General features: G+C 37.8%; 1 protein-coding gene across 1 annotated transcript in view; it reads left to right on the forward strand.

Annotated features, from left to right (window-relative positions):
* Window positions 1-1,112: 1,112 nt before the first annotated feature.
* Window positions 1,113-18,708, forward strand: part of LOC126188640 (dynein axonemal heavy chain 6) — a 1,044,937-nt gene continuing 1,027,341 nt past the window's right edge. Inside the window, exons 1-2 of the mRNA XM_049930241.1 lie at window positions 1,113-1,119; window positions 1,228-1,423. Coding sequence (XP_049786198.1) covers window positions 1,113-1,119; window positions 1,228-1,423 — 203 coding nt within the window. The remainder of the gene's footprint in view (window positions 1,120-1,227; window positions 1,424-18,708) is intronic.

The following is an 18,708-nucleotide window of genomic DNA, read 5'->3' on the forward strand; positions in this document are numbered from 1 at the left end:
CAGTCTCAACAGCAGATTAAGTCCTTTACCCCACAGAGCAATGGCTGCGATAATGCTACATAATGTATTGGTATCGTATCTTCCTTGCTTTTGAGAAATGAAATTTGGGATCTTAGAAAATTAAGCAGAAGGATAACCTTCATAAACCAGCTCAATGTACAAAACCCTGTTTTATTGAACTGTAATGTGATTTTTAAAGGCTATTTATTTCCTGTCTTCAGTTTTTATTGTTGGTCTGATTTGGATATTTTACTAGGGAGAGGTGATAATATGTAGCATGAAGCTAAAATATGTAAAATATGTAATTATGATGATGTATGTAAGAATATGTAATGATGAAATGTAATATGTGAACACCAGCAACATAATTCATGAGCATTTGCAAATTTCACATGCATAGGTGTGAAGGAAAAAAGTACGTAATTACATAAAAATCCAGGCTCTACTGATAAGTATGCAGCATTAACATTAATGATAATTTTCATTTCTTTTATTTATTCATTAAAACACTGATGTAAATGTCATTATTCAGGGATTTAGAATTCTCTCTCTCCCTGACACACACACACACACACACACACACACACACACACACAAGAATCTTCCAAACCATCTCCTACTCTTCCTCAAACGGATGGTTTTACTCTTAGATTATTTATACTTTATCTTCTAATCTTTGTCAAATTTAATCTGTCTCTATGTAGTGTGTTACATGTCCTCACATCAAATCATTTCTTGATCATCCTGATATACAGTACATTGTATTTCTGGAAAGAACATACTGATTTCTCCTGTTATTCTTCAGAATCCGTTTTCTGTTTTCCTTCCATCTTTAGATGGCTTTTACACATTATTATGATAACTGATGAGATGGTTCCTCACTTCAAGCCATCAGCGATCCCATTACATTATGCCATTAATGACATAATGAGATGTGTTTCTTGTTCAAAATATATGTGTTGCATAATATACATTATTTATATTGATACTTGATGTGAATTTAATATCCATGTGAAATTTAACTGAAAATGTGAAATCTGTTTATATATTTGGTGGAGTCACACTCAAGCCTTCAGTTCTGGAACAAAAAGAAATTATATGTTAATATTGCAATGCACAGTAATGACATATCAATCTTACAAAATCTTTGGGAACCTAGTTTTAACTTATTTTTTGCATTTTTTTATTACTATGATTATTATTATTGTTATTGTTATTTTTATTCAGATAAGCTACCTGTACATACAGCACAAAGAAAAGAGAAGAAGGAGGTTACTGATATTATGAAACCAACAAGCATGCTAGAAGTAGCTGATCAGAGGTCCTTAATTGAATTGGTACAACGTAATAAGAAGATTGGTTTTCTGTACATGACATATGCTGTACCAAGGTCATCAAAATTTTTCACCCCTTACTGCTTAAGGTGAGAAAATCTTTTTAAAATGGTCTTTGAGAAGATACTGAGTTTTATAAGATTTTATGTTGATAGGACCGATTTGATCTACCAGTAAAGCTAATTTGTTTAGTAAGCCCAGCTGGTGAAGCATTTTCTAGTAGCATGTAACAGCAAATAGTTTATAATGTTGCCAAGGTGTCGCACCCACACCCATAGTACAGGGTAATATTAAGTTAGAGGGCATAGTACTTCTCATCCGAGTGAGTCTATTATAAGTTGTTATAACTGACTTGTGCCTGGAAGTATCAATTTCTCTGGACTGGGTTTGTCTAGCTCGAGTGCCTTCCTGCAGGCAACCAAGTACTTGCAGGCAATAGTCAGCAGCGTGGGCAAACAGCTGACATGTGGGCAGTCAGGCAGCCGGTCTATAGCATACAAGACTTTACTGTCCTGGCCTTTGCAGCTGCAGGCAAAAGTGGCCAAGTGGTTTTGCAATAGAACTACCTGCTATGGGGCACATACTAGTTGTGCCTGCTCGTAACCAAACCAATGGGCTCACCAGGAGAGGCACCATAGAACATTTTAATTTTCACTGTCCTAAGTTTAGATTTGATGGCTTTCTTAACAAAACATACATGTTTGAATTCCGCAGAGCAAAATACAGTGATGTGCGATAAAAGAATCCTGTGTGAAGAGGTGTGGCAATGTGGCCAGTGCTCGTATCCAGTGGGTAGTGTTGTAACAGCCTATTGTAAAGTGTTAGGACTGAGAGATAGTGAGAAAATGAAAGCTAGCTCACTCAAATGTTCGATGCTGAGTGTTGATGACATTCCTCTCCTGTACCAAAAAATTCAAACCCTTTAAGTCTCTTGGAAATGTTGAGTGTGTGAGTAGACTGTACATTATCTTTCTATAAGTTGGCCCTTCAGTTTGTGTGTTACAGAATTCTCATTGCATTCCACTGAACTACTCATTTTACTCCAAGGATGAACATTCATTCATTCATGATTTTCCATACATCCCATAAAAGAAGGATAACTTTAAGAGAGGTGGAAGGATTGAAGATATTCATTAACAAAGATAAGAAAATTGTAGCAATTTAATCTGTGCACAGTAACAATAAAATGTCACTATACTGCTTTATGCTATTCATGTTTTTGCTAGCTACATTTAACTTAAAGATAAGGCTGGTATTTTGAAAAAAGTTGTTGCATCTACAGTTATATTAAGTAGCTGCTGTTTCTCTCCTACCATTAGCTTCACATTTATGTGGTTGCTTTGGTATTTTTCAAAGAAACTAGTTGACCTAGAATTGTAAATATAGAGTCGGGTTTACCAAACATTACTACTTGTTATGGAGCTTTACAATGAACATTGGTACTTGTCATGTAAACAGTATAACTTTTCAATCCTATAACTTAGAGATTCAGATAATTTTTGGTAAATTCAGTGGTCATTCTGCAGGTTTTCCTAAAAATGCATATTTTGGCACCATATAATTCATCATCTCCATAGATCCTTTTTCTTCTCCTTATGGAGTTTCAGTACCGTGTCATTGAGCAACTGAAAAGCAGAAGGCATCAAAAAACTTTTCACTTAATGTTCACAACCCTGTTTTACAATACAGTGCCTTTCCCGTGGGCGAAGCACATTTTGAGCATGACACGTGCTGACACCTGAAAGACTGTAACTACACAGCTTCAGCTAGAGCGCATTAGTAATTTTCAAAGCTTTTTGAAAATTAAGTCAATGGATCCTATGTCCTTGAAGTCTTTTGTCATTATCTCCTGAATGATCAGTTTTGAAGGCTTGACAAAGGCCTTAACAATGACATGCTCCCATATTGAAGGAACCATAAATTTTGACACCTTCTTTGTTTCTCACTCATTGCAAAGTTCCTTCCACTATGACCTGGACATAAAAACTTTTGATGTATTTCTGTAAACTAGTTGCAGCTGACCAGACAGAAATCAAGTGCTAAAACACTCCAGTTACTGTTCTATCCGACACGCGGTCAGACCATACAATCAGTATGTGTTCCACACCTTCTTCAAGCATATCGTAATTGTTCATCAAAAAGTTAAGCAGAAAGGAAACTATTTCACCTGAGCCTCTCCTTGTCATGGATTCATCCCACAAATTTACTGTAACATTTCCAGTACCAACATCATGAACTGTGAAACATACGATGACAGCTGCATTAAATGAAACAACAAGTTTACTGTTAACAGTCACTGTTTATTAATCTCCATGACGCATTTCAAAGGTTTAAACCTCCATCATCAGGTGGATTTACATTTGTTAGTATGACATTTGTGTGTGTATTGTGTTACGATTTTTTGGAGAAACTTGTGGCACTGTCTAGTGGAAAAAACAAAACATTATTTCAGAACATGGATTTGGGTTTCTTTTGACAAAAAATTAAACATATATCTAACAGTAAACATAAAGTAAGTAAAATACAGTACCTCCAGTGGACACAGGTTCCTTTCACTCTCGAATCACATCACATGTATACTGTCATACTTTGTAAACAAATATGACATCTGGAAACTATTGGGTGCAAGGATCGTATAGCAGAAGAGAAAACATTATTGCAAAGTACAAAGAATATACATTGTAACAACATTATTACTTTTTTTTTTTAAAGGATTTGGAGGTGTTTGTTTTGAGGTGTCGAATACATGCATTGGAATAAATACTTCAGGTGTTATATAGATCCGATTTTGAAAAGTTAAAATAGCTTAACTTAATACTTGTTTATACAATCAGGTGAAATGTTAAAATAGCTTAAACTTCTCACTTATTTATACAATCAGGTGAAATGTTACAAACTTTAAGTACAATAATCATATTGGGTACAGTGGTAAAATTATACACAAATAACAATTCTGATTGGGATTAATAGATAAATATGGAAGACTGGAGGCAGAGGGAGAGAAAGAGGAAGTGAGAGGGAAAAAGATGGTGCAAAGAGTGATTTTATGACAGCGAACTTTACATGGCAAGGGGTCTTACGTTTATATCTGTTACATGTAATAACTGCCCAAAGGTAGGGGTAATACATTGGTTAATGCTTTAAAATATGCAGATGGATGTACAATTTGTGCCAGTAGTTGATGTAATATAGTTTCAAGCTGACAGGGGGCACAAGCTGTTGGTGTGATGATATATATGATGTGAGTGAGGTCTTGCAGCTGCTCTTGGCAGCTGTTGTGGTAGCGCGCATGTGTGTGTGTGTGTGTGTGTGTGTGTGTGTGTGTGTGCGATTTTAATGATGTAGGCAGTTGCTGAAAACAGATATGATACTGTTGTAAAGATTGTAATTTTTGTCACTTAATATGGATTCAGGTGTTTTTGTTTTTTTTGTTTGTTGTTGATGTTTTTTTTTTTTTTTTTTTTTTTTTTTTTTTTTTTTTTTTTTTTTTTTTTTTTTTTTTTGGAGTGTTTCATGGATGTCTAGTTTTCTGCCTTTTAGTTGGATGTGTAGGATGCTGGTACTTGTGTTGTTAACATGGTGTTTTGTTTCATGCAGGTGGGTGGCTATTGCTGATATGTGGTATTTTTTGTTTTTTAGTGCTGCTATGTGTTCTTTGAACCTACTCGCAAATGATCTGCCTGTCTGGCCTATGTAGAAACAGTCACAGTCCATACATTCAATTTTGTACAGACTTGAGTGATGAATGGGTTTCTTGTGCTGACGTTGTGGGGTAGCCTCCGCCCAATGTTGTTGTCTGTGATAAAGGATATGCTTATGCCTTTTCATTTGAAGACATTGTCAGTCTGATATGAAATGTTATGTAGAAAGGGGATTGTATGGAAGATGTTATTTTCTTTTTGTTTTTGCCATTATTGACTGTATGGGGTGTCTACTATGGAGCTTTTATAGCCAATCGCAATAACTGTTTGTTTTATTATTTCAATTTCTTGATCACATTTGTCTTTGGAGAGTGGTAGTTGAATAGCTCTATTGATCATGCACTGGAATGCTGCCATTTTGTGGGCTGTGGGGTGACAAAAGGAGTTGTGTATTGTAGTGTGTGTTGTGGTAGGCTACCGATAAATTTCAACTGATGTCTGTTATTCTTTATTCTAATGGTAAATTCTAGAGCTATCCAAAGCAATCACAAGACAAAAAACAAAAAGAGAACAACATCTTCCATACAATCCCCTTTCTAAGTAACAATTCATATCAAACTGCCAATGTCTTAAAATGAAAAGGCATAAGCATATCCTTTACCACAGACAACAAGATTGGACAGAACCTACACCACAACGTCAGCACACAAAATTCACTTCATCCCTCAGGTGTGTACAAAATTGGTAGTTTGGACTGTGACTGCTTCTACATAGGCCAGACAGGCAGATCATTTGAGAGTAGATTCAAAGAACACATGGCAACACTAAAAAACAAAAAAATACCACACATCAGCAATAGCCACCCACCTGCATGAAACAAAACACCATGTTAACAACACAAGTATCAGCATCCTATACATCCAACCAAAAGGCAGAAAACTAGACATCCATGAAACACTCCAAATACACAAACAACAAACAAAACAACCTGAGAGTGTACACGACCCGGGACAACTGGGAGATCTGGGAAAAACCCAGGAATTTTTTCATCCGGGAAAAAAACTGTGAAAAACCCGGGAATTTTTTAGAATTCCGGGACTTTTTCATTGTTTTAGTTTTCAGTCAGATTTTCGTAATTTTGGCTGGTAAGAACCAATATTCTAACAAATGATATTACTTTTTGCTGGTACTGCAGAATAATACTTCAACAGTAAGATACGAATGAAAGAAAAAAAAAGAAAATAAAACTTAAGTTACAAAGGGAATGTGCCATATACAACAGCAAAACACAGTGCTCATATATGTGACTGACAACAGCAAAATGTGTCAAAGGCTTTAGCAAGACTATGCATTGCCTCAGAACAACAAATTAGCTCTGATGAGTGTGACGTCACAACTGTTTATATTAGATTTCTTTGAGCAGTTGTGAGCGGGCTTCTGCACATGCACAGTTAAGTCGTGTATGAGTAGTAGCTTCTCCTGCTTCTGGCTATGGAAGTGTGGTTGTTAGCTGTATAAGCAGTAGCATCAAAAGCAGCCAGATGCTACACGGAAAAATTTTACTGGCGTGCCCAAGCTGCCAGATTCACTCAGGCGCAACAGGCCCAGATCTATGGGGCGGTAGAGGGGAGGGGCAAACCAGGATGTCTGCCACGGGCAGCAATTTCAGGGTGGGGGGGCCGCCAAATTCATATTCCTGAGGAACAAACCTTGTTTCACAAAGCGAGTAGCATCCAGCGCACATTGGTCTATTGATTATTCATATGATTTTGAAACACATCCCTGTTGGTTTTTGAACATTTTTGAACACATTCTTAGTCGATTTCTGAATGAATCATAAGCTCATTTTTGGATGCATGCATATTGTACATGATGTCTGCCAGGGGAATCCCTGTCACATCTAGAAGTAAACTTCCCTGCAGAGTAAAGGGGACGGGGCCATGCGAGCTGAGCAGAATAAAGCTGAATGGGTAAATGCCAATGTTTGTTTGTGTGGTTGAGTGGGTTTGCAAATGATAGCATTGTTACAATTACTAGTGAAAGCCATAGATTCAGACTACCAGAGTGGAAATAAATGACTAACAGTTAAGAAAGATTACTTGTTATCTTCTCGGTGTATCCAAGAAAATGAAATTTTTATAGAAAGTTTTTGGCCAGACCGCTACATTAGTAAGAGCCAATTGCACAGTCCCCGGCCAGCAGGCCTTAAGTTCTATTCTGAGACTAGTGCGGAAAACACTTTGTGCGAACACGTAATAACGCCTAACCGGAGAATGAACGCGGGATAACTAAACCGGTGATTGTAGCAGGATTAGTGAAGTTAACTGGAGAATAAGTTTTGACACAGGCAGGAACAGTTAACAGAATTACTGATGACAAGATTGATTGTTAGAATGAGGAAGGAGAAGATGAGAAGCTGGGGCATGTGAATGAAATGTGAAACTATTTCCTAGCAAAGATTTTTGCTTGTAGTAGGCGTAATAGGCATTCGATAGTGGTTTTTCGTGAATTATATTCTGTCGTGTGGTAAAAATGACCATTTGCTCCATAACAAGTCTCGTTTATTTGGGGTGTATTACAATTGCTCCAATATTAGACAGGCTTGTCTTGTTTTATCTAGCGGACAGTGACAAAATACACGTAATCAGCTCCAGAAACAACACCAGTCTTGGGTACTAATTGTATTAACAGCTTTTTCAGTATTAGACAATGACATTTCATTTTTTCATGTAGACACCAGTCTTGGGTACTAATTGTATTGACAGCTTTTTCAGTATTAGACAATGACATTTCATTTTTTCATGTAGCAAAAGGTTTGAGGAACTTTGATGAGATAATATATTCTTTCGCAGAAAGAATGGCACACTAGGTAAAGCCGTAGCATGATTAGAGAGAAAAAAAACACTAGGACTTAAGGATTGGAGAAATGTGTACTGTCTTACTTGTCTCTTGTCTTTACTGATTTTATGTATCCTATATTTAATTGTAAGTCACACAAAACAGCAGGTTATTACCTAATAGGCAATAAAGAGTGCAAATGTTCTGAAGAGTTCTTGTTCTCCTGGCCGGCTGTGTGAAAGGCGTGACACTGCACTTTGGCACACTAAAGACCAAATAACATGTCTTACATTTCCTCGAAGACACATGTTTTACGTATCACACTCTGCAGAAAGATATGCGCTGCAAAATGAACATTTTTGAAAAGTTGATTTAATTTTTAGCATCCTACCTCAAACGCTGGAGGAAGGTGGGAGGGGGATGCCACTATCTAGTATTGCCCCGGTTCGGAAATATCGTAGAACCGTTACAGAGCACTCTTGAGTTGTAATGGGGAGGAGGGTAGTCTCCACATGACCTGTGTTTACGTTTAGTGAGTTTGCTGTTTCCTCTTCATGTATTGCTCTCATGTCAAATGAAAACAAAAATAGTTCAAATGGCTCTAAGCACTATGGGACTTAAAATCTGAGGTTATCAGTCTCATAGACCTACGACCATAGCAGCAGCGCGGTTCCGGACTAAACCGTCTAGAACCGCTTGGCCACAGTGGCCTGCTCAAATGAAAACAAAATGAATTTCTGTGGCTGGGAGCTCTCAAGTGAATTAAAATACATTCACATAATTATGGAAGGCTAAAATAAGTAATTAGTTTCAGATTTTATTTCATCTCCACCTTCCTAACAGTCAAGCATTAGTCGCCTTGCAGAACAATGAAGTTATTTTTGCTGGTTTGCTAAAGAAATTTGGCTTTTATTACTCATTTCCGCTGAGGCAATCCATTTATTTGAAATGAAGTGTTTAATTTCAGACTACTGGCTGCTTTCAACTGTTCGCTGCATTTCAAGTGCACATTTTTATCTTCTAGCATGTATGGCATTATGGCATGATAAAGAACGGTATAGTACTGGTACTCGAAGAAAATTTACATCTGAATGTGCACTTTAAGCTGAATTATGCATTTTAGTTTGGTTCACAAAATTCGGATGCTCTTGGAGTATCCTCTAAGATCCTTTAATGTTTTACACATACAATCATACGGGGTACCTGCATCATTGTAGCTGCACAAGTGTGGTGACGCATGTTATTTGGCACTCTCTGGCAACTGATGAAATGAACTTATTTCTAACAGGCTGCTGGGAAATAATGAGAATGGTGGTTCAAAAAGCATTACTTTCAAAGTAAATTTCCTTTCACACAAGATGAACTATATGCGAGAATGTATGATGAATTTCTTATCACAGAGAGGATGATCATTTGAGAAATTGTAGCCCAGATAATCAGACATTTATGTTGTTATTAAAAAATTTTCTGGCACATTTGTGTGATGTATATTAAAGTGAAACACGCGCAAAAAAGATCAACTTTATATATGAAAGCTTAAATTCTCTTGCAACTGATCAATCTTTGAGACCAATATTACATGTGAAAGCTTTGCTTTTCTTGTAGCAACACTATATATATTATTTTAAACCATTAACTTTTCCTATTTATGTGGTCATGCTATGTAACAGTGATGTTGCTATTGGCTGACTACATCATGTGTCCTATGCTCTGAATATCCACTGTCATCGGCTGGCATGACATGAGCTATGACTGGCTTACAAAAGTGCACAGCAATCTCGATTTCAATGCTTCAGAAAGTAACATGCGGTCTTTAGTGGAATTCGAATTTAGTTTTTCATAATATGAAAATATGCAGCGTACATGTTGCTGCACATCACAGATCTTTCCAAAACTTGTTTTTTCTCCAGTTTTTAAGACCATAATGATTCAATGATTGATAAATTTTACAGTTCCGATGAAAAGTATACCGTCACTTAACACGGGAAAACTGTATTTTCACCCGGGAGAAAGTGTATTTTCAACCAGGAAATCCGGGAAATATTCAGGACCTTTTTTCCCTTATCCATGTACACACCATGAACCTGAATCCATATTTAATGACAAAAATGACATTTAAATCTAAACTCGATGTTAACAAATTTCTCTTCCTCAGAAACACTTTCCTTGCCATTGCCAGTCTACAATTTATATCCTCTCTACTTCGACCATCATCAGTTATTTTGCTCCTCAAATAGCAAAACTCCTTTACTACTTTAAGTGTCTCATTTCCTAATCTAATTCCGGCAGCATCACCCGATTTAATTCGACTGCATTCCATTATTCTCGTTTTGCTTTTGTTGATGTTCATCTTATATCCTCCTTTCAAGACATTGTCCATTCCGTTCAACTGCTCTTCCAGGTCCTTTGCTGTCTCTGACAGAATTACAATGTCATCATCAAACCTCAAAGTTTTTATTTCTTCTCCAGGGATTTTAATACCTACTCCATATTTTTCTTTTGTTTCCTTTACTGATTGCTCAATATACAGATTGAATGACATCGGGGATAGGCTACAATCCTGTCTCACTCTCTTCCCAACCACTGCTTCCCTTTCATGCCCCTCGACTCTTATAACTGCCATCTGTTTTCTGTACAAATTGTAAATAGCCTTTCACTACTTGTATTTTACCCCTGACACCTTCAGAATTTGAAAAAGAGTATTCCACTTAACATTGTCAAAACTTTCTCTAAGTCTACAGATGCTAGAAACGTAGGTTTGCCTTTCCTTAATCTATTTTCTAAGATAAGTCATAGGGTCAGTATTGCCTCACGTGTTCCAACATTTCTGCGGAATCCAAACTGATCTTCCCCGAGGTTGGCTTCTACCAGTTTTTCCATTCATCTATAAAGAATTCATGTTAGTATTTTGCAGCCATGACTTATTAAACTGATAGTTTGGTAATTTTCACATCTGTCAACACCTGCTTTCTTTGGGATTGGTATTATTATATTCTTCTTGAAGTCTGAGGATATTTCGCCTGTCTCATACATCTTGCTCACCAGATGGTAGAGTTTTGTCAGGACTGGCTCTCCCAAGGCTGTCAGTAGGTTTAATGGAATGTTGTCTACTCCCGGGGCCTTGTTTCGACTTAGATCTTTCAGTGCTCTATCAAACTCTTCACACAGTATCATATCTCCCATTTCATCTTCATCTACATTCTCTTCCATTTCTGTAATATTGTCCTCAAGAACATCGCCCTTGTATAGACCCTCTATACAGGGTGTTACAAAAAGGTATGGCTAAACTTTCAGGAAACATTCCTCACACACAAATAAAGAAAAGATGTTATGTGGACATGTGTCCGGAAACACTTAATTTCCATGTTAGAGCTCAATTTAGTTTCGCCAGTATGTACTGTACTTCCTCGATTCACCGCCAGTTGGCCCAATTGAAGGAAGGTAGTATTGACTTCAGTGCTTGCGTTGACATGCGACTCATTACTCTACAGTACTAGCATCAAGCACATCAGTACGTAGCATCAACGGGTTAGTGTTCATCACGAATGTGGTTTTGCAGTCAGTGCAATGTTTACGAATGCGGAGTTGGCAGATGCCCATTTGATGTATAGATTAACACGGGGCAATAGCCATGGCGTGATACGTTTGTATCGTGACAGATTTCCAGAACGAAGGTGTCCCGACAGGAAGACGTTCTAAGCAATTGATCGGCGTCTTAGGGAGCTCGGAACATTCCAGCCTATGACTCGTGACCGGTGAAGACCTAGAATGACGAGGACACCTGCAATGGACGAGGCAATTCTTCATGCAGTTGACAATAACCCTAATGTCAGCTTCAAAGAAGTTGCTGCTGTACAAGGTAACTTTGACCACATCACTGTATGGAGAGTGCTACGGGAGAACCAGTTGTTTCCGTACCATGTACAGCGTGTGCAGGCACTATCAGCAGCTGATTGGCCTCCGCAGGTACACTTCTGCGAATGGTTCATCCAACAATGTGTCAATCCTCATTTCAGTGCAAATGTTCTCTTTACGGGTGAGGCTTCATTCCAACGAGATCAAATTGTAAATTTTCACAATCAACATGTGTGGGCTGACAAGAATCTGCACGCAATTGTGCAATCATGTCATCAACACAGATTTTCTGTGAACGCCTTTGGGCAGGCATTGTTGGTGATGTCTTGATTGGGCCCTTTGTTCTTCCACCTACGCTCAGTGGAGCATGTTATCATGATTTCATACGGGATACTCTATCTGTGCTGCTAGAACAAGTACGACACAACATGTGGTTCATGGACGATGGAGCTCCTGCACATTTCATTCGAAGTGTTCGTACGCTTCTCAACAACAGATTCGGTGACCGATGGATTGGTAGAGGCGTACCAATTCCATGGCCTCCATGCTCTCCTGACCTCAACACTCTTGACTTTCATTTATGGGGGCATTTGAAAGCTCTTGTCTACGCAACCCTGGTACCAAATGTAGAGACTCTTCGTGCTCGTATTGTGGTATTGTGGACGGCTGTGATACAATACGCCATTCTCCAGGACTGCATCAGCGCATCAGGGATTCCATGCGACGGAGGGTGGATGCATGTATCCTCGCTAACGGAGGACGTTTTGAACATTTCCTGTAACAAAGTGTTTGAAGTCATGCTGGTACGTTCTGTTGCTGTGTGTTGCCATTCCATGATTAATGTGATTTGAAGAGAAGTAATAAAATGAGCTCTAACATCGAAAGTAAGCATTTCTGGACACATGTCCACATAACATATTTTCTTTTTTTGTGTGTGAGGAATGTTTCCTGAAAGTTTGGCTGTACCTTTTGGTAACACCCTGTATACTCCTTCCACCTTTCTGCATTGCCTTCTTTGCTTAGAACTTGGTTTCCATCTGTGCTCTTGATATTCATGCACGTTGTCCTCTTGTCTCCAAAAGTCTCTTAATTTTCCTGTAGGCAGTATCTATCTTATCCTTAGTGATACGTGCCTCTACATCCTTACATTTGTCCTCTAGCCATCCCTGCTTAGCCATTTTGCACTTCCTGTCAATCTCATTTTTGGGACGTTTGTATTCCTTTTTGCCTGCTTCATTTACTGCATTTTTGTATTTTCTCCTTTCATTAATTAAATTCAATATCTCTTCTGTTACCCAAGGATTTCTATTAGCCCTCATCTTTTTACCTACTTGATCCTCTGCTACCTTCACTATTTCATCTCTCAAAGCTACCTATTCTTCTTCTACTGTATTTCTTTCCCCCATTCTTGTTAATCATTCCCTAATGCTCTCCCTGAAGCTCTCTACAACCTCTGGTTCTTTTGGTTTATCCAGGTCCCATCTCCTCAATTTCCTACCTTTTTGCAATTTCTTCAGTTTTACTGTACAATTCATAACCAATAGATTGTGGTGAGAGTCCACATCTGCCCCTGGAAATGTCTTACAATTTAAAACTTGGTTCCTAAATCTCTGTCTTACCATTATATAATCTATCTGATACCTTTTAGTATCTCCAGGTTTCTTCCATGTATACAACCTTCTTTTATGATTCTTGAACCAAGTGTTAGCTATGATTGAGTTATGCTCTATGCAAAATTCTACCAGGTGGCTACTTCTTTCATTCCTTACCTCCATTCCATATTCATCTACTTCGATTCCTTCTCTTCCTTTTCCTACTGTCGAATTCCAGTCACCCATGACTATTAAACGTTCGTCTCCCTTCACTACCTGAATAATTTCTTTTATCTCATCATACATTTCATCAATTTCTTCATCATCTGCAGAGCTAGTTGGCATATAAACTTGTACTACAGTAGTAGGCGTGGGCTTCGTGTCCATCTTGGCCACAATAATGCTTTCACTATGCTGTTTGTAGTACCTTACCTGCACTCCTATTTTTTTATTCATTATTAAACCGACTCCTGCATTACCCCTATTTGATTTTGTATTTATAACCCTGTATTCACCTGACCAAAAGTCTTGTTCCTCCTGCCACCGAACTTCACTAATTCCCACTATATCTAACTTTAACCTATCCACCTCCCTTTTTAAATTTTCTAACCTACCTGCCCGATTAAGGTATCTGACATTCCATGCTCCGATCCGTAGAATGCCAGTTTTCTTTCTCCTGATTACAACGTCCTCCTGAGCAGTCCCCGCCCGAATGGGGGACTATTTTACCTCAAGAATATTTTACCCAAGAGGATGCCATCATCATTTATCCGTACAGTAAAGCTGCATGCCCTCAGGAAAAAATTACGGCCTTAGTTTCCCCTTGCTTTCAGTCGTTCACAGTACAAGCACTTCAAGGCCGTTTTGGTTAGTGTTACAAGGCCAGATCAGTCAATCATCCAGACTGTTGCACCTGCAACTACTGAAAAGGCTGCTGCCCCTCTTCAGGAACCACACGTTTGTCTGGCTTCTCAACAGATACCCCTCCATTGTGATTGAACCTACGGTACGGCTATTTTAACTTGTCAAAATTGGATTTATATACCACCTGAAGTATTTATTCCAATTCATGTATTCGATACCTCAAAACAAACACCTCCAAATCATTAAAAAAAAAGTATATTTTGTTATTATATGAGAGTGAAAGGAACCTGTGTCCACTGGAGGTACTTATTTTACATATTTTATGTTGACTGTTAGATATATGTTTAATTTTTTATCAAAAGAAACCAAAAACCATGTTCTCCCATGTTCTGAAATAGTGTTTTGTTTTCTCCACTAGACAGTGCCACAAGTTCCTCCAAAAAATCGTAACACAACACACACACCCTGCTTTCACACTTTTCAAGGGAGTTCAAAAAATGGTGTAAAATGGAAGAAAATGTAAAATGTGGAAAATAACGTTTTAAGCTATAAAAATTTTGTATAGGATACCCCCTTGCATTTTTGCATGTTATGTATGATATATGCATAGAACAGGCATCAGAAGACTTGTCAGGGACTTGTTTATTACTTAATAAAGATTTGTTATCTAATGAAAACCACTTACGTAACTGGAACTGATAACTGTCTGGGAAGTAGGAACATTTTACTCAATTTCATATGTCATAATCGATGCTTTTGAAAGCCTGCAGCTGTCATTCATTATTTAACTATTAAAACAAAGCACTAGTTACATATTCTTTCATGTTTAGCACAACGCATTTTGAGAATTTTTTATTGTTGTCAATTGCAAATATGTACATAAGTATTTTTTATGCTGTTCGAATATGTGTTTTACTGCATCTCTTGCACTGTTGTCATCTTTTTGAGGTTATCAGGTACTGTGCCTCATCAGTTATGTAGAAATTTACACACACACACACACACACACACACACACACACACACACACACACAATCACTCACATTGTTTGTTTGTGTAACATCACAAAAAATACATATGTGAATACTGCTCTTGACAATAAGGATAAATTCTTGAAACAGGTTTTGCTCAGCATAAATAAAACATGTAACCGACACTATATTTAAACTAAAAAACATTTGAGCCATGCAAAGTGAATGACTGTGTCAACTAGCGCTCCACTTGGCCATACACCGAAAGACTCTAAATATGGTTTGACAAAGGTGTTACAAGCATCACAATAATTACGAAACTGTGTTTGCACAATAGAGACAGTTTGCAAATGGTTGTGATTGGTCAGGATATCTTCATTTGAATGAACCTAGTTACTCACACCAGCCACCATGCTAAGTAGAGCTTGGCAGTGGCGGGAGATATGGCATCCATTGTTCCAACTTTTACACGTTTACTGGTTCAAATCCGCTGAGTAGAGTGCCCTGGTGTTAATAAACTTAACCAAATGAATATTTGTAAAAACTACTGGATGGCCAACACCATGCCAGGGTCATTTTTTCTCCACAAACATTTTTTCTTAATGCGTAAATTGCAGGAAAATTATAAATATGTTGACGCAAAATCAGGTGGAAATCAACATTGTGGGCATATGAAATTTGGTGGGACTGATAAAAAATGTCATAAATGGTGGGAAAACATTAATTCTGGGAACGTAAAAGTGGGGCTATACTGTATGTGCTTTGTCATTTAAGTATAATAGTCCCTAGTTTGTTGCAGAGGCTTCTGCAAGATGTTTGGTTATCAACTTTACATGTTATCCTTGCTGCACACTTCTATGACGTAAATACTTTTTTGATCAGATCAAGACACGAAGAGAGATTACTTAGTGTAAAACAAGCAGAACAGAGCTTTTTGTACTTGTACAGCCACAATTTACTATCCATCTATATGCCTAAGAATTTTGCATGCAGAGCTTTGTTCAGTTGTGTCTATTGCTCCCTACTTCTGGTATATTTAACTTATTTTGACTTATGTGGAATTGCATAATATGAGTGTTAGTAACTGTAAGAGTTAAATTCTTTACCACAAACCAATTTTCTGTCCCTCACATATTGGCTGCCGTGCAAAGCAAGTCGATAAGGGATACTGTTGTACAGGGCAGTCTGTAACACAGGGCGTGGGGTTACAAAACACTTGATTGCCTGTATCTCTGCTCCTGTTGGAAGTAAGAGGCTATAAACCCCACAGTGCTGATTCTCGTGAAGTTTGCTGTTTGTGTGCCAAATTTGTCTGGAATTGATCCACGGCTTAGAAGGAGACCCCATACATACATACATACATACATACATACATACATACTTTCTGCTTTATGTATGTAGACTATCTTTTTCCAAGCAGTGTCGCTTGTGTATGCATTTGACAAATGAATTGAACTCATCTCCTATTCCACTCTCTGTGTGTCAACTCTTCCTCCCGTGGTCTCTGTGTCCACCTCATCCCTGCTCTATCTGGTCTATCTCCTCCTTGCTCTCTCTTTGTCTCTCGATCTCCTTCTCCCCTCTCTTTGTCCATCACCTCTGCCCCCTCACTTGGACTATATCTTTCTATCCCTTCCCTCTGTCCATACCCTACTCCCCCTCTTTTTACCCATCTTGTCCTCACGTTCTCTTTGAAATTTTCAGCACATCTACTTCAGATACTGGGTTCGTCCAGTATCTGGTTTTATTCAAATATTTTTTAAAATAGCCCCTTAAGCTTCTTGAACGAAGCTGGGTTGAGTACCTCATGTCTGAGCTTCTCTTGTACAGCCTCAGACCAATATTTATCCAGAAAGACTCTCTCAAACTGTTCATAGTAGTGGCAATGTTCCTCCATGTCCTTAGCCCATAGCAGAATGTCATCCTGTGTGTATCCAACTACAAATCTAATTTTCTGGACTTCAGTCCAGGTACAAAGTAAAAATTTCAGTATGCTCTGATATAGACCATGGGATTTGTTCTTTTCCCTTCAGAGGTAGTTACCAGAAGTTGTCGATGCCTAAGTAATCCCTCATCTGAAAGTAATGTTGACAAACATGCCATGCTGTCAGTGACAGGCATGTTTATGTTCACTTGTGTCGTAGCGCAAGGCAACTGTGCTTGCTCGACAGTTTCAGCTGCTGGCAAGTGTTGTTGCATTCTGCAACCTTTGCTGTTTTCTTTGACGGGCAAGCCCCGTATTATGGGTAACTAGTGAAAGTATGTAACTCCTCCAAAAACATGGGTTTATTTCTGTCAAATATTGTTTTCAAATGTCAGTAGTTTTAGCAATACTGCCTCATAACCTTTCCTCTGCTTCCTTTCATCCTAAATCTGTGTTAACTAGAAGTTGACCATCTTTCTCTATTAGAGCTTCAACTAGAGTATCTACATAAATTTTGCACTCTGTCACTACCATTTCAGCAAGGGTGCTGCCCTTATCCAGCATCCCAGCTTCAGATTTTTCAGTTATTTCCTTTATATCTGCACATATCTTAACTCTCTGTTTTTTGGCAAATTTTGACTCTAAGTTTAATTGGTCTACTTGTTTAGGTAAGTTTTTCCATATGTCTTGCAGCTCACTGACTGCACCAGTCAAAAATTTTTACCGTTGCAACCACTTGGAGTTGCATCTCCTGAATTAGAGAATATACTTCACTAAGGTTTAGTAACTCACCTGCCAATTGTTCCAGTTTGTCGTCTACAGATAATACTTTTTCCTTTAACATATTCATATTGCAGAACATGTTATTATTTCTTGTTTTAGTTGTTTACCTAGCTTGGTTAACTTCCTGGTTAGTTCGTCAGATAATTCAGTACATATAGTTTTGCTCACCTCACTGAACTATTGACTAATACTGTCCTTGAAATCATTAAATGCCTTATTTTGCTGTATATTTTCCTGATGTTTTCTGAACTGCTGTGTCATACCTTTAAGTTGTTGTGTTACACATTTCTGAAATTCCTGTTGTTTCGTAAACTGTTGTGTTATTAGTTGCATGAGTTGTGTCAAACTGTGGGTGTCACCAGTATTTACATTGCTTTTATGAACTGTTTCCTGCTCTTGCATTCACAAAATTTTCGCTGTTGTGCACTTCAGTTTCAGTATTTGAGCATCATAAAAGTGACATCACGGTTAGTTATATATCAATTGTCATCATTTATTGATAGTGGGATGCTAACCTCATTGTTTTTGTAGCCATTGGCCAGTTCACGAGTTGGCGTGTTACTTTCAACTGTTGCTAAGCTTGGATTCCCAACGTTTTGGTATATTGCATTTTGTAATGAATTTTCAACAATGGCCATTTCCTCTGACGCTATTGTGACTAGTGTTTAACAAAATTAAGAATAAAAGTTTTTAAGAAATGAATTTTTTCTGTATTGGTACCTTTCAATTAAAGTATTTTTATGTGCATATTCACTAATAAACCTGATTATTATCTGACACAGTCGTATAGAATTTGATGGTTTATCTTGCACTTTAATGTTGACTTTATACAAATTTTCATCTTTTCTTTAGAAATGCATTTTCCATAAAGGATATTAATTGGAAGGAAAAGAGATTATTTACTGC

The sequence above is a fragment of the Schistocerca cancellata genome, chromosome 5, assembly GCF_023864275.1.
Source record: "Schistocerca cancellata isolate TAMUIC-IGC-003103 chromosome 5, iqSchCanc2.1, whole genome shotgun sequence".
Classification (NCBI taxonomy): Eukaryota; Metazoa; Arthropoda; class Insecta; order Orthoptera; family Acrididae; genus Schistocerca; species Schistocerca cancellata.